Here is a 27,014-nt window from a genome sequence, read left to right as displayed (position 1 = left end):
AATGGTTACAAAAATCCCTGAGAAAGAAAAAAGATGGAAAGAAAAAAATTGAAGAAAAAATTAATATAAATCTCAAAATTATAGAAGAAGAAAGGATCTTGGATCATAAAGGTTCGTATATTGCCAAGAAGGGAAAATAGGAAACAAACATACATGCACACACACATACAGCCCTAAACTCATCATATGAAGTGTAAGAATATCGAAGACAGAGAGTAAATTCTAAAGACTTTCAGATCACCTATAGAAGAACAAGAATTAGGTCTACACTAGAATTCTTTTTTTTTTAAAAGAATTTATTTATTTATTTGACAGACAGAGATTATAAGTAGGCAGAGAGGCAGACAGGGGGTAGGAGGAAGCAGGCTCCCCACTGAGCAGAGAGCCTGATACGGGGCTCGATCCCAGGACCCTGAGATCATGACTTGAGCTAAAGGCAGAGGTTTAATCCTCTGAGCCACCCAGGTGCCCCAGGTCTACACTATAATTCTTAAGAGGAGCACTGGATGCCAGAAGACAGTTGAGTATTATTAAAGGATTGAAAAAAAGAACTTCATACCTAGAATTTTATATCCAGCCAAACTGTCATTCAAATATGTGATCATAATACTTTGGGACTTTGAAAGCCTCAGAAAGTTTTCCACATGCAAAGATCCCCACTGAACATATACCTGGTGGAAACACTCAAAACAAATCCAGAAGATGCTGCAAGAGATGAGGAAATAGTGTGATCAAGCACCTTGGAGAGTATATATTTTTTCTTAAACAAACAAACAAAAAGCAACTAGAGCCAACATTTAGAGAAAAAGAAAATATATCCATGACAACTGAAAAGTAATATTCCAGACGACATTAACACAGAGTGAGGAGAAGAGACCAGAAGACCATGAAAGGATGGCAAGTTCTTGTCTCATGAGACGAAATATGTAGATACTGGTAAGTTTAAAGGAGCAACAGGAGTAAATCAATATAAATATGGCTCTTCAGTTAAGTAAATAGAATGTATATTCTTTAGAAAGACAATTATCATATGGTTTCACTCATATGTGGAACATAAGAAACAGCAAAAAGGATCATAGGGGAAGGGAGGAAAACTGAGTGGGAAGAAATCAGAGAGGGAGATAAACCATGACAGACACTTGACTCTGGGAAACAAACTGAAGGATGAGGAAGGAGAGGTGGGTAGGGGAAGGTGGGTGGGGGGAAGGGGGTTAGTGGTGAGGGTGGAAGAGGACAACTGTCTAGTCAGTCAGATCAACCCAATCAATCCTGGTGATCAGCTGGGTGACAGATGTTGCAGCCAGATCACTCTCACATTCTAGTTAAATTTTTAAAAAACTTGATAAACTTACTATTCAGGCAAACAGTATTCACACCTGCTAGTAATCTAGGAAATGTCCATTAAAACAACCATGAAATGCTACTTTACATCTTTTTAACCAGCAAAATGAAGACACAGTAAAGTGCTCAGTGGGAATAGGAACACTGTGAGAGAATATACAGGCATTTTATTCCTCCTTCCCTGCGAAACCTTCTGGAATTCAGAGCCTAAAGCATCTCAGGGGCTATCCAAGATGTCACAGTTGAGGAAATGAGGCTCAGAGATCCATGTGGTTGGCCAAAACCTGTCACCCAGCCCTTAGGAGCACAGACGGGGCAAAACCCCAGGCTCTCTACTGATGGCTCCTGAGACCCCTCCCTATGGCCCTCTGTGTGGCCCCCATACCTGGTCTGCCTAGCTCTGATTCTGGAGCCTTTTCTCTACCATTTCCCCCATGCTCCCATCACCTCAGCAAATCTGCTCTTCTTTTCTGGCCTCAGTAGCCTCTGATGATTCAGCCTGACCACCCTGCTGATGGTTCAGCCCGATGTCCCTGTCCTTTCTGACCTGGTAAGATTGTTTCTACTCCCCTGGCTCTATCCCTCCCACCCCACTTGAACTCTGATCCCTATCTCTATCCGGAGCCAAGTTTTTAGGGGGAAAGAAGGGGTGCCTGGAAGTAGGCAAAAGGAAGGGAGGGGGACAGAGGGGGAGATCAGTAACAGGGATAGGTAGGAAGAAGGGGCAGGGAAAGAAGGTGAGGAAAAGATTCACCTCAATTTAGAATTTCCTCCTCATCCTCCCTCCTCAGGGTGATAAGGATATTGTAGGGACAGCAGTGATGGAAGTTTCTGATTGTGTCAGACCAGCCTGGGCCCTAGGACTCTTGGGTGCATCCTCTGCAGATCCAAGATACCCTATCTCCTGCCCCTGCCCAGCTATTGGGAGAATCTCCCCCTAACTACTCATGCCACAGTCCTGTGAAGAAAGCCTTCTTGAGAAATCCTCCATCTCCCATTCATTTGATTGAGCCTTCATCCCAGTACTAAGCGCTCTGAGACCCACCTCCCTAACCCCTAACTCCTCCAGGCTGATCACCCATGGAAGGTTTCTCTGCATCTGATCAACAACTCGGCTTCCTGGACCAGCTCCCAGGTAACACCTTCCCTCACCTCAGCCTGCTTCTTCTTTCGCTGGACTCCTGCCCTCTCTCACCACTCCCCCTTCAGCTGGGCACCTGCCTCACTTCCTCACCTGTTCTCTGTTTCTCACCTTTGCACTACCTGAAAGTCCTCTGTATTTTTCCTTGGGCTCAAATGCAACTGAAATGTGTAGGGGGAACTAAGCAAGATGGCACACGAATCTCACTAGCTTTCCTCTCCTCCTAGCTTGAATATGTTAAAAGCTAAATTACTCCAAAATAAATTGTTAAATTGCAAATAAGAAAAGTCATAATCAGCAGACCAGAAACTGAGGAATTCCTTGAAGTTAAAAAAAAAAAATTCAGATGCAATTAACATGGGCAAAAGCAGATGACTTGGCAGCCCAAAATGTGAGCAGAAGACAATTATTCCAAAATGTTTTGTCTGCAAATAAGATGTGATAGCCAGGATCCATTATTCTGTTTGCTCTATACATGAGGAGATTCATAGCCTAAGAGAAAAATCACACTGAACAAACAGGATAATTGCTTGTGAGTGAAAGATAAATGTTTCAGGGAACAGAAGATATTACATCCTTAAAACAAGAAAAGCCCAGAATCATATTCAGAACACCGACCATCTAGCAAGGCCAGGGCATTGAGCTCTCAGAATCTACGTCTACCATTGAACTATCTTAAGAGAAATGCAGCCAACATAAAACATATTTTCCATAAATACAGTATTAGAGATAGGTTTTTGGTAAATGTCCCTTATTAAAGCCAGGACATTCTCTTCTACAACTTTTTTTTTTTTTTGCTGAGAGTTTTTAATTATGAATTGGTCGTGGTTGTGGTGGGAGTAGTGCAAATTCTTTTTTCTGCATCTGTTTGAGATAATCCCATAATTGTCGTTTATTCTGGTGATGGGATGAATTAGGTTGACTGATTTTCAAATGTTGAACATAGGTAGCATTCCTGAGATAAACTCTATTTGGTCATATTGTTTTATGTTATTATATACATTGACGGTTTTGATTTGCTTTTGGTTTGTTAGAAATGTTTCTATCTATGTGCATAAAGCATGCACATCTGTACTTCTCTTTTCCTGTAATGTCCTTGTCAGGTTTTAGTGTCAAGGATATTCTGACCTTACAAATCAAGTTGGGATATATCTCCTCTTCTATCTTCAACGGTTTCCGTAACATCAGTGTTATTTCATTTTATGTATTTGGTACAGCTCACTGAGGAAGTTGAAGAAAATTGAATCTGGAGTTTTCTTTGTGGAAAGGGGAATTTTACTCTAAATTAGATCCTAGTTTTTGAGGGGAAAATAAATGTAAAGAAAAATAATCTAGTGCTATGTTAAATCTTCTTGTTCATAAAAGCCTGATGGATACACATTTTTAGAGATCTTGATAAATCCTTCCAAATTTCTCTCAAGAAACAATGAATCCAATTTATACTTCCTCTCTCAGTGGAATGAGAGTGCTGGGTTTTATCGTCACAGCTATCACTGTGATTCCAGGAAATAAGTTCCTACAAGAGGTAAGTGGAGCCCCCCCCCCCCACTCCCATTCTTGAAGCCACTTAGGGTTGGGATGGAAGAAAGGAAGGAAGACACCATGCATTGGGAGGGCAAAGAGCCTTTGAACGCAGTCATCTGAACACTGGGAAGACCTATTAAACAGTAAGGGTGAATGAAGAAAGTGAAACAGGTCTTCTGGGAGCTGAGAGGTCTAAAGTGACATTCCTCTACCCCATATGCTTGGCACCTCATGTGGTGCGTAAGACTGTAGAGAGGAACGAATGAATGAATAGAGTAAGTTAAGAGACTGAAAGTTTGGAGTCAGCAGAGATCAAGCTTCCTTGGTTTGGTGTTTGCGAGTTCAAGCTCAGTTGAAGACTTTTTACTTGTGAGTCCTGTCTAAGGAAAACAAAGTTCCTGTCTAAGGAAAAGAAGGGCGCGTAGGGGAAAACACATAATCGTATAGGCCCCCTCGCCCCCAGTGAGCAGATGACACAGCTCTTGGACGTCAGAATTCTATTTTTCTGATTCTTAGAGCTCTCGACTGAGTGAAGGGTGGGGTCTTGGGCCAAATGCTGGGTTATTTCGGCTGCAGCCGGGCGGCTGTCTGGGCAAGATAGGGTTGAGTGAGAGGAAGTTGAGTGGGCATGCGCATGCGGCAGGGGGCCAGGCCGGGGGCCCGGGGAGGGGGGGCTGGGGGCGTGGCTTTTGGAGAAGCGGGGGAGGGGAGCCTGCAGGAGGGAGGCGGGGGAGGGGCGGAGCTGGTGGGTGATTAGACTGGTTGGTGGGAGAATGCGAGAGAGGGGTAAAGATAAGGAGACAAGTGAGTAGTCAAAAGGAAAGACAGCTTGTGTGTGTGTGTGTGTGTGTGTGTGTCCCCACGTGTCACAGCGCGAGCCCAAACTATGCCCTGAGCCTTAACAATTTGCATCTTTTTTTCCGTCACTCTAACTGTAGCAGAAATAAGATCGCCTTTGAGCTCGGAAGGGGTTCTTTGCTAGTATGAGCGAGGGGGACTGTTCTGACCAGCCCGGAACTTGGTAAAGAGGGCACCAGAAGGAGCGCATCGTAGAGAGCTGAGTGAAATGAATGAATGGAGTTGACAAGAAAACTCATTGCGAATGTGTGTTGCTGAAAACCTAGGATCCGAGGTGCCCTGCTCCAGCCTGGGCCCCTACCTCTGGGTCTCTGAGCCCAGGGAATCCCAGGGAGCCTGTAGTTGAGGGTCCAGAAAACTCACCCCAGTCCCCTACACCAATCCCCTGCTTCAAGGTAGGAGGCACACCCACCGGGCAGTTTCCAGGAAAGGATTGGAAGTCTTCAAACCCTGAGAGCCCCTCCTGCGCTGCAGGGGCCCCAGACTGGGTGGAGCAGCCACACCTGCCCGAAGCTTCGGGGAAGAGGGCGTGAACAGCAGCCAGCACCGCCCTCGGAATGCTCTGCGGGCCCTGCGGTCTGCCGATCTCTGTGGGTCCCACAACTTCCTCACTTCCCTAAATGGGCAACTGCACTTTGAGAAGGCCAGGTCCTTCCCTGGCAGACCTAAGTGGCACATCCCGCATTGGCCTGGGCCCTTAACCCTGGATTCGAGGTGTCCCGGCCCCCTGCTGGCCTGTGACTGTCCCTAACTGGATGGAGCCATGGCTCCCACCTTCCTGCTGTTGCTGCTGGGGCTGCTGTGGTTCCAGCGCCCTGTATCAGGTGAGAGGAGCTGGCATAGGAGGGAGGGAATGGCCTTTTTCTGGACTCTCCCTCCCTGCTTTTCCTTGCCCAATAATCTTGTTTGATGCTTTGTGGGGTTGGAGGAGAAGGGAGATGGGGCTGACCTAGTGGCTCCTAACAAGTAAGAAGGTCACGTCCCACTATCTGGCCCCAGGCAAAGATAACACAGGACTCACAAACTAAGATAAAACTCTGGACCCTCGCTGTTGGGCCCATTCATCTGCCAGGGTTGGTCAGGACATCTGATCATGGACACTCTGTTTCCTCACCCAGAAAGTCTCCTTCCCTTCTCTAGAAAGCCCTATTTGGTTCTTACAAGAATCATTGCATCACGTGTGTGTGTTTTAACTGGCTGAGTGCTTTTTGTGCCAATACGCTCTTCCTCATCCCCCTGTCCTGAGGGGGAAGCCCTCCTTGAAGGCCTCGCTCACCCCATAGCTACTAAATGCCCCTTGAGGAGGCCTTCTGCAGTCCTGCCTTTCTTATTGCCATGGTCACCAAGTTACCCTCTCCTGTACAGTTCTGGCCACCACCTGTGAGAGGGGTGGAAGGTGGGCACAAATGAACACAGACCTTTACAAGAGTTCCCGACCCCGCACTTCTCCTAGAAAGCCCCCTCTCCTTGCCAGGGAAGAAGTGTGAAGTAATCCTGGGGTCCTCCAACCTCCCACCTGCCAGTTAACTGACTTGGATCATTCTGTTGGTTTGTATAGGACAAAGGAATGTCCAGACAGACATTGTGCTACCTTAGCACAACTCTAAGCTGTAGTGCAGCTGGGGTGAAAGCAGGTAGACATCTTCTGTCATTTGTGGGGTCCTTGGCTGTCATAGCTCTGGGCTCCACTGGAGAAGTCTGAAGCAACCTGGATTTGAGAAAGGGAAGCACGTGGAGCACCACCTCCCTTCGAGGCACAGTCCTGGGGCCCAGTTCCCACAGTCAACCTGAGACAGATAAAGAAGCAGATTTTTGGGGTCTACTCACACAGTTAGTCAGTGGTGGAACCAGGGTTTAAACCCATATTTATTTAGACTGCAAAATGTGTGCTCTCCACTCTGTCCTGCTGGGGAGAAATGTGTGTGTGTGTGTGTGTGTGTGTGTGTGTGTGTGTGTCGACGGCAGGCTCTGGGGGATGTGAGAGGGGTAAATGCTGGGTGTACGGTGGGCAGTGGAGTGGGGGGAGACCATCACAGCTTTGCCCGTCTCCCTGTCCCCTGATTCCCCACCTTCAGCCCTAGTTCTACTCTCTCCCCGCCAGCTGTGGATTGTAAAATGCACAGATCACATCTTATTTCTAGGTGGAGACTGTAATAGGCTATGGATGAACTGTGACTAATTGTATAGTTCTTTGGTTTGTACTCCATTGGGACTTTATTTGTATGTTTGTGCATTTTTAATCTCTGGGTTTTATGCAACTAGAATGTTTTAAAAGGAAACCGCACCAAGAATGACCTACAGCACCTTGCTATTTAAAAGATAACTATGATGAAGTTATTTGTGAAATAAATAACTACTCTTAATTTTTTCAACAATTGGATTTTCTTTTTTATCTAAGCTGTTTGTGCTCTGGAATTTTGTAACTTTGTGACTTCTGTATATCTCTCACTGAGGACAAGACCTAGGTCTTTCCCACAAGACCCTGAAGATGGGGCTATTACCTTCCCATTGGGCTAGAAAATACCATGAAAAAAGGGGCTATGTCAGTTGGAGCTCTCTGAATGTAAAGGCTGAGTTTCCTCCATTAGCCTGGGGGTTCCCTGAAGGCTGTGCCTGTGTCTCAACCATCAGACTGAGAGTTCCCTGAGGGCTAGTCTTATATCTTCATCCTAGAACTCACCAAGGGCATGGACTATTGTCTTCCTTCTAGTTTGGGAACTTCCAGAAGGCAGGGCTACTGTCTACTACTCCAAAAGACTGGAAGCTCCTTGAGGGAGTGGCCTGTGTCTTCCTCCTCAGACTGGGAGCTTGTTTGAAGCAGGGCCTGTGCATCTCCTCTGTTGGATGGAGGAGTTCTTTCGGAGCAGGGCTGTGTTTCTCCCTGGAACTCTGGTTCCATGACAGCAGGGTCGTATCCACCTCCTCTCCCCTCATCCCAGCCTTTGAGATGCCTCCTTCCTCCTCTCTCTCCAGACCTTGCTCACCAGCAGTGTCTCCCCAGGTGTCCCCGCCGAGAACGTGTACACTAAAGTCCAGCACTTTGAAGGGGAGACTCTGTCTGTGCAGTGCTCCTACAAGAGCCGCAAAAACCACATGGAGGGCAAGGTATGGTGCAAAATCAGGAGGAAGCGGTGTGAGCCTGGATTCGCCAGGGGCTGGGTACAGGGGACGCGTTACCAGCTGCAGGACGATCCCAAGGCCAAGGTGGTCAAGATCACCATGGCGGCCCTCAGGCGCCAGGACTCCGGCAGGTACTGGTGCATGCGCAACAGCTCAGGAACCCTGTACCCCCTGACGGGTTTCCTACTGGAAGTGTCTCCAGGTGAGCAGGCCTGCCAGGGCACTGGGAGGGTAGGGGTGTCCTCCCTGCCCCATACTCCACTCACAGCAGATGTAGTGAGAAGAATCATCCATCAATGGGCATGCAGTGCTACAGGGTTTTCATGGTTCCTTTACTGACATCTTCACAGGCATTGTTGTCCCCCACTTTACCAATGAAGAAAATGAGATCTAAAAAACCCTCTGTGGATCTGACCTTGTCCACAGTCACAGAGGTAGCAAGTGGCAGAAACAAGATTCACACTTAGGGCTCTCTGTGCTTTGTTTTTATTCCATCATCTGTTCAATATACATTCCCCGAGTCCCGAATCTGTGCCAGAGACTAGACACAGTCCTGCCGTATGAGAGATGACAGGCGATTGCTCATCATCAGAAGAATAATTATAGATAACAATAAATGTTCTTAAGAAGATGGGTGAATGAAAGGGAGGAATCAAGAGTGACTGTAAGGTTTTTTATTCCACCAGCAAGGTGCATGTCGGTACCATTTATTGGGTAGGGTGACTCTGGAGAGATGCTAGTTTGGAGGATAAAAATCAAGAGCTATCTTTTGTCATGTTAAGTTCAAGACACCTCCTAGAGGTGTTCAAGAACCCCAAGTGGGCAAATGGAGCAGCAGTGAATCCTGGAGCTTAGCTGAGAGGTCAGAGCTGGAGATATACACAGGGGGAGTATCCCTGTGAAGATAGTTTATTTTTATTTGTTTTTTTTTTTTAAGATTTTTTTTATTTAATCCATTCATTTGAGAGATAGTGAGTGTGTCACAAGCAGTGTGACAAACTGGGAAGTAACTCAGCGTTGTTGGGGGGGAGCTAGTGAAGCATGGGAAACTAGAGAGGACTTCCCTGAGCAGATGACATCAAGCAGAGTCCTGTGTGAGAAGAGCTTTCTAGCCCTGTTGAAATGTGGGTGCTTTGTATTCTAGGCAGGGAATACTGCATGTGCAAAGGCCCTGCGGTGAGAAAGAGCCGGGCTTGTATAAGGCAGGGCTGTGTTGCTGCCCCATATTGAGTGTGGGGCACAGTGGCAGGAGATAAGGTTGGGAGAGTCAAACAGCAGCCCTAAAGTCTATAATGCCACGTTTGGGTTTCATTCTAAGTACAGTAGGAAGCTATTGGAGTGTTTACAGGAGTGTGTTGTGACTTGTCTTTAAGAGTATAATGGCTGGAAAAAAAAAAAAAAGAGTATAATGGCTGCTGTGTGGAGGGTGGATTGTGAAAGGATAGGAGATGAGCCGAGAAGCCATTGTGTGTATTCTGGCTGAGAATGAGTGTCTTAAAGTAGGACATGAGGTGGAGAGAAGTGGTTCAAATCTGTGATGTTCGCACTTCCTGCCCACTCTGTAAACTTTGGAGGTAAGATGGGTGAATGAAAGGGAGGAATCAAGAGTGACTGTAAGGTTTTTTATTCCACCAGCAAGGTGCATGTCGGTACCATTTATTGGGTAGGGTGACTCTGGAGAGATGCTAGTTTGGAGGATAAAAATCAAGAGCTATCTTTTGTCATGTTAAGTTCAAGACACCTCCTAGAACCCCAAGTGGGCAAATGGAGCAGCAGTGAATCCTGGAGCTTAGCTGAGAGGTCAGAGCTGGAGATATACACAGGGGGAGTATCCCTGTGAAGATAGTTTATTTTTATTTGTTTTTTTTTTAAGATTTTTTTTATTTAATCCATTCATTTGAGAGATAGTGAGTATGAGTGGGGGAGGGCAGAGGCAGAGGGAGAGGGAGAAGGAGACTCCCTGCTGAGCAGGGAGCCAGAGGGAAGAGGGGCTCTATCCCACGACCCTGAGATCAGGACCTGAGCCAAAGTCAAATGCTTAACTGAGCCACCCAGGAAGTCCTTTGTGAAGATGGTTTAAAGTCTAGGGGATTTGAGAATTCTATACAGACAGAAAGAGGATTAGTTGTTGCTTAGGGCTGGGGGGAAGGAAGGAGAGGTAGAGGTTAATAGCTAAAAGGTGGGGATTTCTTTTGGAGATGGTGGGTATATTCCAAAATTGACTGTGGTGGTGGCTGTATGACTCTGTGAATAGACTAAAAGTCATTGAATTTGGTGCTGCAAATGGGTGTGATATGTGGAATGTGAATACTATTTCAAAAAAAAATCTGTTAAAAAATCAAGGGGATAGAGAAGCTCTCCCTTCTGTGTAAAAAAGAGAAAAGGGTCAAGCCCTGAGGTTCCCCCACATTTATAAGATAGGAAAGAGTGAGGAACCAGCAAGAGAACATGAAAAAAACAGCCAATGGTGATGGCATGAGTTAATGACCCTTGCCCATCCCCTGGCCCACCGGCATCCCCCTCTTCTGTTGTGACTGAGCTAGGGCAACTGCTGTCTCTAAGATGTGGTGCCGAATCTCCTTCCCCCTCTCCAGTTCTGCTTTAGACCCAAGAAATAGTTAAAATCAAGTGTATAAAAGTCTTAATCTGCAGGGATACAAACATGAAATGGTTTTGTTTTTCTCTTTGCATATACCCCCCTCCCTTGTCAAATCCCATGGTCTACCTTTTAAAAAGACCATTTGGGGAGATTCCAACTTAGCAGACCTTTTCAGTTATTAGGGAATAAAAAATCCTCAGCCCATTTAAAAACTCTAATCTTCTAGCAATATATCCTCTTCTACTCCTTGAAGACCATAGGTTATGGCCCAAGCCACCCACAGTATGAAGGAGGGTATTAGCCTGCTGCCTAACTCCCTCTCCTTCATCCCAGCAGGTGGGGAAGGTGGGGTTCTTCTCAGTAACCTCATCCTGCCTTCTCCTCTTTGTTGGGTGTTACTTTTCTCTACCCAGCCCTTTGTCATCCTCTGTAAGGTGGGTCTCTAAATGCTGGCTCTCCTAAGACACACACACATGAGTTCTCTGAGGGTTCTTTGAGATCTCTCCACTGCTGAGTAGGATGATGTGGGAGGTCTGGCTCCAGGTCAGCCTCTTCCCCCATCCCCACTCTCACCAGTGCTGCTTGTTCTGGGTTCCCTTGCCCAGAAAGATGGGTACCTTCCATGGTGGCCATTTAGCCCTCAGGAGTGTGTCCTTGCCATGCACAGTCATGGGATGTGGCAGCCTGTGCCAGCCCTCTCTCTCCCCCACCATCTCTCTTCAATTCTCTTGCTCTCTGCAAAGATAGACTCCATCACACCACCACAGATGGGACCTCATGATTTCTACAACCCCTTCTTCTTCCACCACCCAAATGCCAGCCTTCTAGAAAATGTGAGGTAAAAGGCTGAGTGGATGGATGATGAGAGCAGGTGTCTCTTCTTAAGCTCCTAAGGTGGGCATCTGACCCTGCTGCTGGAGGCGGTCTTTGGAATGTGGGCCTTCAGTGCTTCCTTGTCCTCATTTCTGGACCCTGGTCACCAATTATGGAACACCTGGAAGGTCCCTGTTCAACATGCTAGTGAAGAAATCTCTTTGGCATGCAGGAAGAAGGAAGTTCTGGAGGTGACTAGAGAGGTGGAGACAGGGAGGAGAGTTGGCCTGACAGGGAAAGTTAAAGAAACTGGGAGAGCCTCTTCCTTCTTTACTGTGCCTACTTCTTCTCCCTGACAAGCCCACATTTGGTCACACAGCAGAGCAGAATCCTTGGTCCAGGGTCAAGGAGGGGAGACAAAGATCTGTTCCCATCAGCGAGACCCCTGACTCAGTCTAACATTCTTCCCTCTCTGACCCCTTAGCCTCCACAACCAGGAGAAGTACTCCTCTTAGACAGCTGGCCAATATCCTCAAGAGCAGAATTGTTGTCACATCGGGCCCAGCCCCCACCTCAGGCCCTGATGCCCCTTTCACCACCAGCATGACAGTTTTCACTCCTGGCCTCCTCACCTTGACCAGTCTTGTGCCCCCGACTGCCTCAGAGTCCATCAGACTGACCTCCATGACAGGCTTCAGCTTCACCAGCCCTGGCCCTTCTACCATGGGGCCCAGCAGGGCCGTGGAATCCCAGACAGTGACTGTGTCTCCAAGCGATGCCAGAGCCTCCTCTGCTGCCCCAGCATCCATCTCCACCAGGGCTGGGCATCTGCACACCAGATCACCCACCACAGGAATGTGCCACACCGGCGGGTCTCTCCTCAACAAATTGTCCCCTGTCAGGTACCTGTGGGTCCTGGGCTTGGGTGGCTTTTGACCACATCCAGCAGCAGTAACTGGTGCCTGAATAGACCTCAAGGTGCAGATGTGATAGCAGAGCTTTCCTTTTCAGGAGGTCGGTCTGGCCTGATGCTGAATGGGCGGTCGTGGGAGACCAGATGTCAGGCTGGAGAGGGGACATAGAGGATGACAGTGAGAAGTGAGGGTGGGAGATGGGTCAGTATGAGTCTGTGGGTGGAGAGGAGAAGGTTGGGACAGGACAAGGATGTGACTTGCGAGTAGAAAGTGGGAAATGGTGGATGCTTTAATTTGGGCTCCCCCAGAAGCAGCCTCTGGGACCTGGGGTACTGGAAAGAGCAGGGGTAAGGGAGAAAGAGAAGCAGTTGGTAGAGAACCTAATCAAGCTGGCCACCACTGTGGGCAGCAGAGCACAAGCCTAGAGGAAGCTCTGGGGCCCAGGATCAGACTCCCAGCTGAAGGGCGAGGGAGCTGGGGTATTAATACACCAACTCTTACACCAACACTGCTCGTATTGGTCATCAGTGAGGGGCTGCCTGCAAAGAGGTGGCAAAGAGGACTGTACTGACAGGAGAAGGTCCAAGGGCTGAAAAAAATTTAGATGGAGGTGCTGAGGGCTGGTGCAAGGGCATATAGATTGTGCACCTACCACATCTGCTTCAGAGGACAAAGGAGGGCAGGGCCATGAGGAAAGGCTCTCACTACAAGGAGAGCAAGACTCTCAGTTTCTTCTGTCACAAATGGGGGTCTCTTAAATTTCTCATCCTCAGTGATGAGCAGGTTTGGGGGAACAATGGAGGGAAGGTGCTAAAGTGGAGAGATGCCCTTCTCCACCTGGGACTTCTTCCCCTGACCTCTGAGGTCCTCACTTCCTTCTGCCATGGCTGGATCCCCAAGGAAGGGAGGCAGTCACTCCCACCAGGGCTGTGAGGATTTCTCCTGGTCCCGGCTCTTCTTACGTGGCATCCAGAAAGACATGGGTCAGGGTGGGGCACCTGGATGCTCAGTGCCTCCCCGCTCTGTCCTGTCCCCTCAGGCACCAGGATTCGTATTCCATTGTGCTCCCGGGGTTGCTGATCTTCCTCCCAGTGTCTCTGATGGTGATCGTGGTCTATGGGCTCTGGAAGAAGAGACACAGGGGAAGTGAGTACAACCCACTCTCCCATCCTCCGGGGGGCGGGGGCAGAGCACGGGGGCTTGACACACTTGTCAAGGCGCCTGACTGCACTCTGTCCCCAAGTGGTATGTCATCACCTGCATTCAGCCATAAGGACTGCTCAGCACCCAGGCGAGGGAGGAGGGTGGGGGGAGGGCAGGCAGGCAGGAACAGCATGGCATGACCCTCCGGGGCTGACCTGGCAGGAAGCAGAGGGCAGAGCCAGAAGAGGGGTGGACTGGCCCAGGCAGGAGCCCTGCCCCTCTGCATCTCTCTCCTTGTCTTCACAGGCTACAGGGTGTGCAACAATCCTGCTAGACCCTGGAGGGACCCACTTGGAAGACTGGAGCCTCCATGGAAGCCTGCTTGGTCTGAGGCAACTTAACTATGGATTGCATGAGCTCCTCCTGGAGGGGCCTTTGGAGGCCAGAGGAGGATGAAGATGGGGGCCTGTTTGAACTGGAACCCAGCTGAGGGCTGAGGACTTGCTCAAGGCTGGACTCAGGCCTCTCCAGAACCAGAGGCTGCTCTTCACCCACTCAGTCCTCTTGGGCTGCCGGGGGCCTGGGACAGCCCCCAGATTGGGGGTACCAGGCAGGAAACCCCAGGGAAGCCACCGAGGGGAATCAGTTCAGAGTCGCAGAGCCCTGGGTCCCCTCTGGGTGGTGGGGAAGACTTGACGGTGCTGTACACAGAGAGTTCCGGTTCTGTGGGCCTCGGAACCCCTTGCTATGGAGCAGAGGGGAGCGGACAGGTGAACGGCTGCCCTCTCCCCATCTGGAACCCTGTGTCCTCAGCTTTCCTCTGCTCCCCTCAAGCTTCCCCATGTGCTTGGGGAAGCAAAAGAGTCCCAGAGGCAATCAGTGTCTCAAGGGTCCTGCCATGGAGGGGAAGGAACAGCGACCAAGAGCTGGAGGTCCACAGGGGTGTTGGCAGTAGGGGACCCCAGCGCAGTCCAAGTTCCCCATCCACAGGGTCCCGTGACCTCTGATGGGCCTCTAGATGTGTCCTGCCCTGACCGTAGCTGCTTGTCACTCAAGTCCTGGGAGCCAGCAGAGCCCACCCTCACACTGGTGCTACCCATTGGCCAGCTCTCCAGGGAAAGCTGTGACCAGGCTTCCCAGAGCCGCGTGGTGTCAGGATCAGCCCGTCCCCAGACTGGTGTGTAGAGGCTGCACTCAGGGCCCTCTCCCCCAGTTCCCAGCTCCAGGTCTGAGCTCCCACAGGAGAATGAGAGCCCTCCAGAGTCCACTGCAGGGGAGGCCACGGTTCAGAGAAAGAGTAGATCATCTGCCTTCCCCTGGGACTCACTGTCCCCTGGGAAGAGAGGAGCTACTTGTGACCCAGCAAAGACAGCTTGGAACAGAGCATAGCTGGAGGAACACCTGGGTGGGGTAGGGGTAGGGAGGATGGAGCTGAGGAGCCTCGATGGGGGCCCAGTGGCTCTAGGAGTCTGGCCTCAGCTTCACTGGCTCCTGGCTCAGACTTGTCCTCTTCCACAGTGAGGACTGGAGAATATGGGCTGGCTTTGTCCCATGGAACAGGGGCTCTACCAGCCTGAGCATCTGGAATAAGCCCCCAGGGATTGATATGACATCTTCACTCCCCACCCTGGGACAGGGACCTCCCAGGTGGGGGAGCAAATGTCATAGTCAGGAGAGTGACACAGCTCAGGCCTTGATGGGTAGCTGGGAGACCACTCCAGAATGGATTTGGGGAGAGAGAAAGGGGCCAGAGATAATCCCGGGGGACTGCACGGAGGAGGCACCTCTTTCCTATGTCCAGGAGAGGGCACTAGAGGAGAGACTCAGATTGAGGAACTGACAAACCTGGTGCCAGGACACACACACACACACACACACACACACACACACACACACACACACCCCACCCTCCCCAGCACCCCCATCCTCCCTACAAGGAGAGGGTGGCCATGACCTTGGTGTCTTAACTAGGAGGGGGCTTAATATCCCTGGGGGAAAATAGCTCCCTAAGAGCCCCCCTCCATTCGCGATCCTACAACAGCACACTGACCGCCCTGCCTCATCTGAGAACAGGATGTCCTGTTCCCAGCAGAGGGCTTAGGACTGCAGCCCAGTGAGGCCACCTGTCTGTGTAACTCTGTGTGAGTCACTAACCCTGCTGGCTCTCATTTTCCTCTCTTGTGAAAGGGGACACTAATGCCTACCTCTCAAGACTGCCTTTGGGATAAAAAGGAGTCACCTGAACCTCACGCACCTGAGTAAATGCCTCGTGATTGCTGGCCTGCAAGCTCTCCTCCAGCTCCAGAGGTCTTTGTCTGCACTGAAGACCTTTGGATCCTATTTCTCTGTGCTCAACTGGAAGGGGCAAGGGAGGGCAGAGGGGCACATGGTCAGGCCTCACATTGTGGGCGCTGGACCCAGGCAGAGGCATTTGGCTGTGCCCTGATGCTAGGCAGGGAAGCTGTGAGGAGACCTGCCATCCCTTTTTGCCCAGGATGAGAGGCTCCTGGAAGGGGGTGGGGGGAGCCTGCCCCACGTGCCCACCCACAGATCCTGCTCCCACATGAACCCCACAGTAAGAACTCAGGGCACTTAGAAAGTGCTCTAGATGCCCTGCCCCTGCTCTCCACCTCCGGTGGGCCTTGAGGGGCTTCTTTGGACCTCCAGTGCTCTGGGACATTGTCCTCAAAGCCCCAGCACTTCATTTTCTCCTTCCTGCTCCTCCTCCTCGCCTTGGAGCTGCAGGAGGCCCCAGAGCCCGGACAGACAGAGGGCAGGGAAGGGCGGGACACCTTCGAGTATTGAACGGGCCAGGGCTGCCGCTGCCTTTAGTGGGTAAGGCAATGAAGCTTCCTGAGCAGTGGGCTGTGATGATGGGACACACCTGTGAAGGGCTTCCTGTCGTGACCAAGGACAAGGACACATTAAACAAACAAACAAAAAAAAACAAAAACAGCACTGAGGGGGTTTTCCTCTGCAGAGCATGGCAGGTGGGTCCATCACCATGGGGCACACATGCCCCCACAGGGACGCCAGCAAGCAAGTCTCAGGGTTACACTTCTCCCATATGGCTGCATGGTGCTGAGTCGGGGATGCTTCTCCTTCAGGCTGATGTACTTCTTACCCCACTGCTGGGAGTAGTGAGAGTCCCTCTGGGGGCTCCTGCAGCTGCACAGAGCCAGGCCCTTCCCGGAGGGGCCTGAAGGTGGCCACGTGCCATCGCCCACTCCCAAAGGGCCGCTGCAGGGCCTGAAGCCCCATCATTCCCTTGCCATCCTGGAGAGCCTCCTGTCCTCAGAAGTCCTCACACCCTGAGCTTCCTGTTGTCCTGTTCTGCTTCCTGTCCTCCTAGTCCCGGCTTGTTCCCTGGGCACCTTAGGCCTGCTGTGCTCATCTCCACCTCAGAGTCTGCACACCACATGCCTGACCTGCCACGTTGTATTTTCACGGGGTTTTCTTCTTTCTGGGTTGTAAAGAGCCTGTGATTATAGTAGCTCTTCTAATGACAATTATTCCTTAAAATGTGCTTGATGACTGTGGTCCTTTGACAAATGCTTATGGAGTGATTATGGCAGGCTGGGAACTGGGGAACTGGGGTGACCTGGAGGAGGAACCCCCCCAGGTCCCATCCTCCTGCATCCATCTCCCCCCACCGACTCCCCTCCCCACCAATTATGTCCCCAGCTTCACTCTCTCCCACCCCTACCAGGGGCGTTCCCTGTACCTCCATTTCCGGAAATGACTCTCCCTCTCCTTTCTCCTCGGTCCCTCCAATCCCCACAGAGCTCCCCAGCTCCCAGACAGGCCTGGGCAGGAAGTCTCGGACCACTGGGCACCTCCAAAGGGTCCCCTAACTCTGTCACTCACCTTCAGCTGGACCTTTTTACTTGCAGGGAGGACTTGGGAACGGGAGGAAGTGGTAGATTAGAGGGGAAAGCAGAAAGGAGAAATAGGTTCTGGTTTCAACAGTTTCTTCCTGGACTTTCACAGCTTTCTACATTCTAACCCCAGTGCAGCCAGGAGGAAGAGGCTGGGCAAGAGTCAGCTGACAGAAGCTTCAGAATCCCCTGGAGCCTCAGCTCTGAGACTGGAGCCGGCACACATGTCGCACCTGCAGCACAAGGCTCCTGCTTACAGGCCAAGACCTCTCCTACTCCCAGGCCTCCCGCTGCCCCCTGGAGGACTTGGCCTCCCTCAGCTCTTCTTCCTGGACAAGTGAGAGTGGCTAGGCCAAATCCCCACCCCTGCGCCCCAGCTCCGGCTCCCTCTCCTCAGGGCTTCCCTGCTCCCACCCCAGCTCAAGAAGAGGGCCCATGGCCTGGGAGGCCACATGCCTGCTGCCGCCTGTCCTGCTGGTGCTCCTGGCCTCAGGTGATGAGGGGGGCTGAGGGAGGGAAAGGGGCAGGAGGAGGGAGATGGCCAGGTGAGGTGGCCATGAGAGGGGCCATGCAGAGGGACGGCCGGGGCACCCACCTGCCAGCACCACCGTGTCTGAGGGGTGGCTCCCTGACGTGAGAGTGTACTTTCAGGCTCATGGGGACAGAAGCCAGAGATGCTGCATCTCCTGGAAGGGGAGTCCTTCTCTGTGAAGTGCCTGTACCCGCCCCAGAAAGGCTCAGAAGCCGTGAAATTCTGGTGCAGGTGGGACTTACCACGTACCTGTACCCTGTTAGCCACCTCACCCCAACTCTGGGGGAAGCCTCAAAACTCCATTGAGGATAAAGTCGGACGGGGCTACTTCATCGTCACCATGACCGAGCTCAGGGTAGAAGACTCTGGATCTTATTCATGTGGAATCTACAAATCCTCCAGGAAATTTTTTCAGAGAAACATCCATCTGGTGGTATCTCGGGGTGAGTCCTTTCCCTTCTTTGTGTGGTTCTCAATCATCCTGAGTCACAAGATGTTAGAGCTAGAAAGGACTCCAAAATAGTTGTCTTCAGTGCTCTCACAGCCCAAAATGGGTGCTCCTTGCCCAGAGTCACCTCTGGTGAAGGGCAGATCAGGCGCCAGAACTCAGACCTGCTGGCTCCCGTGGTTCTTCCTTTCCCATCACATGCATTTCTCTGAACAATTTTGTTGTTAAGAACAAGACTCCTCCACTGGTTTGTAATGACTGTAAAGCCTTCTCAGGTTTGAGCAAGACTGGCTGATTCGGCCATCCCTGGGCATCCTGACTCTTGGCCCTAACCCCAGCTTTCTCTCAAAGGGTAGTGCTTGAGTTGCAGGTGGCTGGGTGGATTAAGAAATGTGGACAGACAGGAGCCAACTAGGGAGGCAGACACGGGACTCTGGAGATGAGACAGGGAGGTGTGGTGGCCAAGGGCTCAGAGAGCCTGTGTCCTCACCCTGGACCTGCTCCTTAGGGTCAGGTCCTTAAGGCTCCTTAAGGCTCAGGTGGGAAGCTGGGCGATAGTCTTGACTGAGGCCCTGGTGTTTATCCTGAAAAATCTCAGACTTACAAAGCCCCCGCTGTGTTTCCCTGTGATGGCCAGGGCTTGAATGGCATCTTCTCAGACCAGCTGCCAAGCCTGCTCAGCCATCTGGTGAGCTGGGCACCCAGAGGACCCTGGTCAGCTGCTTGGTCAATCACCAACCACCCAAGCCATGGCTCACTGTCCACTCCATGTACGGCAGGGGCTGCACCCTGGAAGGGAAATCAAACACCTTGAGACTCTATCCTGTGCTGGAGGAGCCCACAGCATCCCCTGCTGATCCCTGCACCCAAGGCCGACACAGAAGTGAAGGGTTAAGTTGGTGGGTGGTAGGTGGTGTAATGGAAGCATGTTGGATGGTGGCCCAGTGAAGGGAGGGACCAGGTTGCTGGAGAAAGCAGTGGTATGGATTCTCCTAGAGGATTCCCCAAAGGAGGTGATACCACTTGGGCCTTATGAGTGAGCAGGAATTGATCCAGAAGAGACAGAAGTGGGGTGGGGGATGGGAGGTGGGAGGGACGCATTTTCGGTTGAGAGTGCGTAACATGGTCAAGAACAATGAAAACGGAAGAGACTGTAGTATATCCAGTATACTAGTGACAGTGTGATCCTAACCTAAAGCCTCTCACACTGGAGCACTTGACTGAGAGGGAAATCCCACACAGAGTAACTCCCGCATAGAGGGCCTGGTGCAGGGCATGAGGCATGGTGCTTCTCAGAGTCCTCACCTGGCCCAGGGCCCTGTATGGGCTCCTCTTTTCCAGGGCCACGGACTAGCAAGGGGGAGCCTGAAAAGTGGGGCAAACACATGGGAGTGCTCCCCTCATTGTCATCTCTTACAGCTTCAATTCTGCCTACTGCCAGGAGCACCAGTGGGACCACAGCTTGGACTTCTGCCACCAGCCCTGTCACTGACAGGTACTCCGTCCCCATCTTCCCTGCCCTCCACGTCCTCCTACCCATGGCCATCTGTGGCAAATTCCCTCCAGCTGCCACGTCCCCACCGCTATCTGGCTCTCAGGGGATGAAATGGGAGTCACACCATTTGCACCAGGTTGCTTTGCCTCTTTAAACCTCAGTTTTCTCATCTGCAGAATGGGGCCAATGACATCATTACATTATAGCAGGTGCCTGCTTGCCTTTGGCATGTTGACATTTGGTGTGAGGGGTGTCCTGTGCACCATAGGCTATTTGGCAACATCCCTGACCCCTACCCATTAGTAGCAGCAGTGCCAATCTCCCCCTGGATCGCCCAGTTGCGACAACAAAATCCAAGCGTGTATTGCCAAGCTTGCCTTGGGAGACACAAGCACCGCCAGTTGGCAACCACCGCTGTACAGAGGGCTGTGAAGATGAGGTAGAATTGGGTCTGACTCAATGCCAGCCGTGGGACCAGGGCTGCCTCATTTTCCTCTCCCCTCTTCCAGCCTATCTCTATCCCAAAGCTGCCAGGGTCCTGGGAAAGGGTGCACTTTGTAGTTACTACAGTCCATGGCCTGATTTCCTCTGTCATCCTGCCTGATGGTTTCTAGGCCCCAGCCCCCGGGAGTGACCCGACAGCTGTTTTTCTTCCGGTCTCCACCCTCCCCTGCCTTCTGCCCACCCACCCTTGCTGCGATGGGAGCCCAGGGTTCTCACAAACCCCTGGTTCCTTGCTTCAAGGCGCTATACCCAGAAGCTGCATGGTGCTGGTCATGGAGCATAGGGGGGTCCTTAGAGCAGCTGCCACCCAGGCTTAGGGCTTCAACCCTTGACACCCCAGACACCTTCCCTGGGAGCCTGATGCAGTGTAAGGAAGCCTACCTTAGTGTTCTGCCTTTGACCTAAGACAGGTCTTGTTCAAAAGCATTTATTATGCAGCGCCGTTGGTCACAGGGCACCAGCTGAGCCCATCTCATGGGCAGGGGTGAGGAACTGGGACCAAGAATAGTTAAGAGCAGGATGTGGGAGGGGTGAGTACAGACCCTGCAACAAGGTTCAAGTTAGGGGACAGCAGCCAGAAAAGGGAAAAGGAGGACAGCATTCCCGTTTCACAGAGGAAGAAACAAGCCCAGATGTGGCCAGACATGGCCAGACGTGGCTGGACGTGGCTGGACATGGCTGGATATGCATGGCTTATGGGGCAGAGCGCTTGACCATGGCCAGCTCAACAGGAGGGTCAGTCGCGATCACCCAGGTGGGGAGAGGGATGCCTTCTGGGCAGAAGGCTGGCTCCCACTTGCCTCACCTGGCTGGTCATTCGTCATTCCAAAGCCCTCAGGGCAACTGGCAGCTCATCGTTCCCAGCTCTACGTTGGGTGTCCTGCTGGTGCTGGTGCTCATCCTCCTTATGATCCTGTTCTTCAGGAAAGCCCGCAGAAGCGCCGCAAAAGGTAAACTCCAGTGCTGGCTCCAAGTAGACCACTGAGAGCTTAGCCATGATGTTCCCATGCCCACGAGCCTGAAGACTGGGTTTCTCATGCCCATTTTACCAACAGGGAAACTGAGGCTTGTGTGGTGAGTGGTCAGGATCGCTGTGTTCTCTTGCTTTGTCAGAGCAGCGGGTGGGGTCATTCTCCTCAGAGGCTCAAGGTCAGTCCCTTCCAAGCCTTATTCGCCAAAAACTGGGTATTCTAGTATCTACTGGGGAGTGTATATTTTGCCCTTTTCTTATAGATAAGGATTTTTAAACAAATTTATCTGGAAAACTTTTTTATTATGTGTTTATATGTGTTTTAAGATTTTATTTATTTATTTGACAGAGAGAGAGAGAGAGAGAGAGTGAGAGCGAGTACACAAACAGGGGGAGCAGCAGACAGAGGGGGGAGCAGGCTCCCTGCTGAGCAGGGAGTCTGATGCGGGTCTCAATCCCAGGACCCCGGGATCACCATCTGAGCCAAAAGCAAATGCTTAACTGACTGAGCTACCCAGGCACCACAAGAGTATTTTTTTGAATTGTCACTGTTGTTTTAAAATTTTGTCTTCCTAAAAGCATTAAAGGATTTTTTTTTAAAGATTTTATTTATTTGACAGACAGAGAGCACAAGTGGGCAGAGAGGCAGCCAGAGACAGAGAGAGGGGGAAGCAGGCTCCCCTCTGAGCAGAGAGCCCGATGCCGGGCTTGATTCCAGGACCCTGGGATCATGACCTGAGCTGAAGGCAGAGGCTTTAACCCACTGAGCCACCCAGGTGCCCCATTAAAGGATTTTTTAATGTTCAAGTTGCAAGTTTTTTTTTTTTTAGCATTAATCACATGTAAAATCACCAGCATTTTGTGCAAGGCTTATCAGATTAATGCCTTTTGATGATTCCGGCCTTCTTTTTTGTTGTTTGGTTTGTTTAGCACATATTGCATATTTATTAACCATATAATCCAGTGATGTGTGTGGTGACAACTTTTTTGAAATGTGGAAGTGGGCCAGCGCTATGTTGAACCTTAATGACTTTAATTTTCCGAGCTATCAAAATCCTAATGTAGTAATGGGTTGTAAAATTTTATATACGTATTTTTCAAATTATGTAAAGTAAACTTAGTGGGTCACAATACTATTTTCATAAACTCAAATAGAAAAGCAAAATATCACATTGGAAGGATAAATATTTTTTCATTGGACTTTTATTTTAGGAGAGAGAGTGTGTGTATGAGTCTGTGTGTTTGTATATGTAGAAATAAGATAAAATGTTTCTCATTGCGGTTCTTGGTTCAAAATTTTGAAAGGCATTATAGATAACTTCACCAGAAAATAGATTATACTTAAATGGATTTTTAAATTTGGAACTTTCAGTGACTGAGATTGATTCAACTTTACCAGTTTTATGCAGATTTGCTGCATGCCGCCAGTCTGATTTGCCCTTTGGCACCAAGGTCTGACCCCTGGATGCTGTGTGCTGGCCATTAGTGAGCCCCCCCGGGGCAGGGTGGGGTTTCCAGACCCAGCCCTGGTCCCTCAGCCCAGTGGGGACCTCTGGCACCCCTGCATTCCCAGAGGAATGGGACCTGTGGAGAGATCCCTGCCCCAAACTGGACTCTTTCCTTCACAGGTGAGGACAAATCCCACCACATCTATAACAACATCTCAGTCCAGAAGGAACCGAGCACTGGGCATAGGAAGGAACTCTCACCAAGGCAGAGGCGATCTCAGCTTTCCTGGGTATCTTGTTTGTCAGTGTTTTTTGTTTGGTAGTTGTTGTTGTTTTCCAGCTTCCCAGGTTGTATTTACTTGTAGTTTCTGTTCACTCTGCACTGGGGCTCACTCGTGACTCCTCACACTCCTGTTGCCTCATCTACATGCACCCTTGACCGCATCCTTCCCAATTCAAACCACTTAGAAAGAGAAGTTGACTCCCCAGCTTTTGATCTTCACCCCCACAGGAGTCAACTGTTAATAGGGGGTCCCTCTCATGGCGTGGCTGCCACCAGTCCAGTCAGCTAGGGGGGTGCGGGTCACATGGTAAAATCACAGCTCCCTAGGTGCTCTCTCATCAGGAACTGGGGACCGGGCTATTGCTGTTGGGTCTGTCTTGTCTAAAGATCTAAAACTCTTGAAATCACAGAATTGCAGGATTAGGAGGATTTAAAGTCATCTGGTACAACCCTCTGTAATGCTGGGATCAACTCTACAAATGACATCCCTACCAATTGCTCTTCTAGCTCAGTGTTCTTCAAACATGTGTGGATAAAAAACTCCTGGAGAACTTGTGCAAACAGAATTTGCTGGACACCACCCCCAGAGACTGCCTTCCTAGAGCTTAGGTGGAGCCTGAGATTTTATCAAGCTGCTAGGTGATGCCAGTGCTGTTGGTCCACGGGTCACATCCTATGTTGTCTTCTTTAGCCCATTTTTTTCAAAGATTTTATTTATTTATTTGACAGACAGAGATTACAAGTAGGCAGAGACACAGGCAGAGAGAGGAGGAAGCAGGCTCCCCGCCAAGCAGAGAACCCGATGCGGGGCTCGATCCCAAGACCCTGAGATCAGGACCTGAGCCTAACGCAGAGGCTTTAACCCACTGAGCCACTCAGGCACCCCTTCCTTAGCCTATTCTTAAACATCTTTAGTGATGGTGACTTTGCTGCCTTTAGCCATTCCCAGAGGCTCTGCAGGGTTCATACTCTGTTCCACACCTTATCACTGTCTCTGTCCTCCACCCAGCTCAGGGCAGCCCTGGGGCCACGGACCACGCCCAGCTATGATCTGTACATTGAATGTCTGTCTCCTTTGATTCCTAGGGCTCGGATCAACAGAAGGGCTCTGATGAGGACACTGGGGCCATCTGCTATGCCTCACTTATCCACCTGAATCAATTTGGCCCTGAGGACTCCATCTACGTCAATACTCAGCCCAAACTGAAACCCACGCCTGATCCCTTTCTGACTGTAGAATATGCCTGCATCCCTGGAACCAGACCCCAGCCCACCAAGTCAACTGCCCCAGATAGGGAGCTCAAGAGCTAAGGACAGACTTCACTGAGCAGTGAGCACTTAGCAAGTACTTGTGAGGCATAGGGCTGCTCTACCAGTGATGGGTGGGGGGAGGACTTCAGCATGGCAAAGATGGTCCCAAACCAGCAAAAGATCATCGCTTCCTACAAGGGCAATTAGGAGGAAGGAGGAAAGGAAAGTCATTATCATTCAGAGGGGAGAAGCTTTGAGTGTGAAGGCTGTGATGGGAAGGCTCTGGGGCCTATAGAAGGGGTCTCTAGACACCTGCCTGCTCCCCTCCCCAGGGTCTGGGAGGAAGGATACTGAAGTAGAGTCCAGTTAAATAGGATCTGGACACCAGTGCTCCAAGTAACCCAATCTTCTCCACACTCTGTGACCCTCACTTCCTTCCTGACCAGGGCCTATGAAATCCTGACATGCTGTGCAAGTTCCTCTTTGGTGACCTCCTCAGGACAGCCCCTGCCCAGCTCTTTCTGAGGGCCACTAAGTTCTATCTCTCCATCCCAGCTCCTCCTCTCCTTCCTGACCTTCCGATTTTGATTCTCACAAATGACCCTGACAGGACGGGCAGTGCCTGCTGCTCAGCGGTCTTCCTTAACCCTTGGCCTTGCCATTCAAGGTGGGGCTTGGGAATTTCCTTCCCTGTCGTGGCCCCTGCAGCTCCACCAGAACTGATCTGTGTTCCTCTGCCTTCCACAGAAGCTATCATGTATTCTACAAGCTGCACATCAAGGACAGCAGGCTGAGGGTTACCTCCTGTTTTGCCCTAGTGCCCTTGCACAGGGCTATTATGGGAACAGAGCTCCCTTCTTTGTTAGGCACTCCCAAGGAGTGACTCTGAACTGTGGGAACTCCAGGCCATGGGGGCAGAGGGTGGGGTCCTACCACGTCATGGAAAAGATTGCTTGACTGCTGATACATCACTTCTCAAGGATAACATTTAAAGATCATCGAATCTAACTGCCAGTGAGTCCAACTGCAAAATCCCAGTGAGTCATGCAGTGTCTGCCTCAATCTCTCCAAGGACAGGGAATTTACCACCTCTTGCTCAAGCAGCTTGTTTGTCAATGTTTTCAGCTTGCCCTCAATTACAGTGAAAGGTCAGCCTGTCTACAGGATGGGACCTGAGGGTCAGGCTGCTTTATGGCCAGAAAGGTAGAGGGGTTGGAGAGGTGAAGAGTGGGGGGCAGTCTGAGGTTTGGCAGGCTGGGTGCAAGGGAAAGGTCTTCCTCAGGGAGGAAGGCAAGCTAAGCACTTGTCACTTGGGACATCCCAGGCTCCCTGTGCCGAGGATGTGGTTCTATCCGCAGTCTGTGGTTGCATGAGGACACTCAGGAACAACCCCAAGTTGAAGGAGGTGGAGAGCAGGATGCTCTGAGCATCACTTTAGCCCTCCAGGTCTCTGCTCTGCCCTTCCAGCTCCCTATATCTGACTCCTAGAGAATGGGCAACTACTGCACCCTGACCTCCCACCCTACCTGGCCTTGTTCTGAGAAGGTCATTGGCACTGACCCGTGGACTTTTTTGACCTCTGGTCCTCAATGGTTCTAGGCTCCTAATACTGCCTCTTGGTCTATATTTTAGTCTACACTCCCACTGAGGAAGCCCGTATTCACCATGGTCTTTTCAACTCAGGTTTCCTGGCTGCAGCACTATGAGCCATCCCAGGGGTCAGGTTCCTCATGAGCTGTCCAAACCCAAAGGATTTACTCAGACTAGAGCACCTGGAGTTATAGTCATTACACGGTACTTGTAGGGATCTGCTGACTGCCAGCCACTGCTCAGGCCTGGGGACACAATGATTAAGGCTAGTAAGCCAACAACTATGGAGTGCTTCTTATGGGCCACATTCCTTTACATACATTAATGGCTCAAACATCCTGGAAGGAAGGTACTCTCCTATCATTTTAAAGATAGGGGAAATTGAGGTGCAGGCAGGTTAACTTTTTCCCAAAGTCTTGACTCTTGAAAGTCAAGTTGTTCAGTAGTTGCTCCCCAAATTATTTCCTCCTGAGAACATAGCTAGATGATTACAGTCCAGCCTTTCTTGCAGTTAAAGGTGGCCAAGTGACTGGGCTCTGGAAGTTACTGTTTGCCTCCTCCAGGCCTGGCCCATAAAACCTTTTATGCAATCATCTGTGTTTTCTCCTTCCTCTCATTTGTCACCCAGATGGCAAGGTGAAATAAAAGTTCTTAATGTAAATTCTAATCCCAACTCAGCTTCCCAAGGGTCAAAAATCTGGCTTGTCTTGTCTTTCCTAACTGCTACTGCCTCTTCTGCTGCCGGAGCTTCTTTCTCCTGGGAATCCTTACTGGAGTTCTCAAAACAAGTCTTTTTTTTTCACTGAAGTCAAATAGAAATACAATTATCATATGGTTTCACTTATTTGTGGAATATAAGGAATAGCATGGAGGACATTAGGAGAAGGAAGGAGAAAATGGGGGGGGGTGTGAAATTAGAGTGGGAGATGAACCATGAGAGACTATGGACGCTGGGAATCAAACTTAGGGTTTTGAGGTGGAGGATGAGTGAGCCTGGTGACGGGTATTAAGGAGGGCACCTATTGCATGGAGCACTGGGTGTTAAATGCAAACAAGGAGTCACAGAACACAAGATCAAAAACTAATGACGTACTGTATGGTGACTAACATAACATAATAAAAAAATAAGATAATTTAAAAAATGTCCAACAACAAAAAAATT

The 27,014-nt window shown here is 50.3% G+C and overlaps 2 protein-coding genes across 8 annotated transcripts; both read left to right on the top strand.

The window, feature by feature from the left end:
• The first annotated feature begins 3,699 nt into the window (after nt 1–3,699).
• TREML2 (triggering receptor expressed on myeloid cells like 2) lies at nt 3,700–17,656 on the top strand. Of its 7 annotated transcripts, none has more exons than XM_032339885.1 (6): nt 3,700–4,007; nt 4,948–5,688; nt 7,838–8,186; nt 11,881–12,298; nt 13,350–13,456; nt 13,760–15,740. In XM_032339885.1, the coding sequence occupies exons 2-6, from the start codon at nt 5,620–5,622 to the stop codon at nt 13,852–13,854; spliced, it is 1,038 nt and encodes a 345-aa protein (XP_032195776.1). In that variant the 5' UTR covers nt 3,700–4,007; nt 4,948–5,619; the 3' UTR covers nt 13,855–15,740. The 7 variants fall into 7 exon arrangements, 3 of the variants coding, with proteins under 3 accessions (XP_032195776.1, XP_032195778.1, XP_032195777.1); XR_004285016.1 differs by lacking the exon at nt 3,700–4,007 and adding an exon at nt 17,465–17,656 and having other exon boundaries at nt 5,613–5,688; nt 7,866–8,186; nt 13,760–14,223; XR_004285015.1 differs by lacking the exon at nt 3,700–4,007 and adding an exon at nt 17,444–17,656 and having other exon boundaries at nt 5,613–5,688; nt 7,866–8,186; nt 13,760–14,223.
• Nucleotides 17,657–17,737: 81 nt separating this feature from the next.
• On the top strand, nt 17,738–25,782 carry LOC116588598 (trem-like transcript 4 protein). The gene is made up of 7 exons (XM_032339888.1): nt 17,738–17,824; nt 17,983–18,306; nt 18,949–19,081; nt 19,753–19,806; nt 21,142–21,260; nt 22,909–23,018; nt 24,098–25,782. Exons 1-7 carry the CDS (start codon nt 17,767–17,769, stop codon nt 24,320–24,322), a joined length of 1,023 nt encoding a protein of 340 aa, XP_032195779.1. The 5' UTR covers nt 17,738–17,766; the 3' UTR covers nt 24,323–25,782.
• Nucleotides 25,783–27,014: the final 1,232 nt, after the last annotated feature.

This window comes from Mustela erminea, chromosome 4 (assembly GCF_009829155.1).
Source record: "Mustela erminea isolate mMusErm1 chromosome 4, mMusErm1.Pri, whole genome shotgun sequence".
Lineage (NCBI taxonomy): Eukaryota > Metazoa > Chordata > Mammalia > Carnivora > Mustelidae > Mustela > Mustela erminea.
The sequence above is the reverse complement of the archived record's forward strand: the minus strand, read 5'-3'. Positions and strand labels throughout refer to the sequence as shown.

What these genes read in the sequence shown, in the direction of transcription:
- TREML2 (XM_032339885.1), top strand. Translation starts at nt 5,620, where the DNA reads ATGGAGCCATGGCTCCCACCTTCCTGCTGTTGCTGCTGGGGCTGCTGT. An exon ending in CCTACTGGAAGTGTCTCCAG is followed by an intron (nt 8,187 to 11,880) that starts GTGAGCAGGCCT and finishes CTGACCCCTTAG; the next exon opens with CCTCCACAACCAGGAGAAGT. An exon ending in AACAAATTGTCCCCTGTCAG is followed by an intron (nt 12,299 to 13,349) that starts GTACCTGTGGGT and finishes CTGTCCCCTCAG; the next exon opens with GCACCAGGATTCGTATTCCA.
- LOC116588598 (XM_032339888.1), top strand. Translation starts at nt 17,767, where the DNA reads ATGGCCTGGGAGGCCACATGCCTGCTGCCGCCTGTCCTGCTGGTGCTC. An exon ending in CCATCTGGTGGTATCTCGGG is followed by an intron (nt 18,307 to 18,948) that starts GTGAGTCCTTTC and finishes TGTGATGGCCAG; the next exon opens with GGCTTGAATGGCATCTTCTC. An exon ending in CCGCAGAAGCGCCGCAAAAG is followed by an intron (nt 21,261 to 22,908) that starts GTAAACTCCAGT and finishes TTTCCTTCACAG; the next exon opens with GTGAGGACAAATCCCACCAC.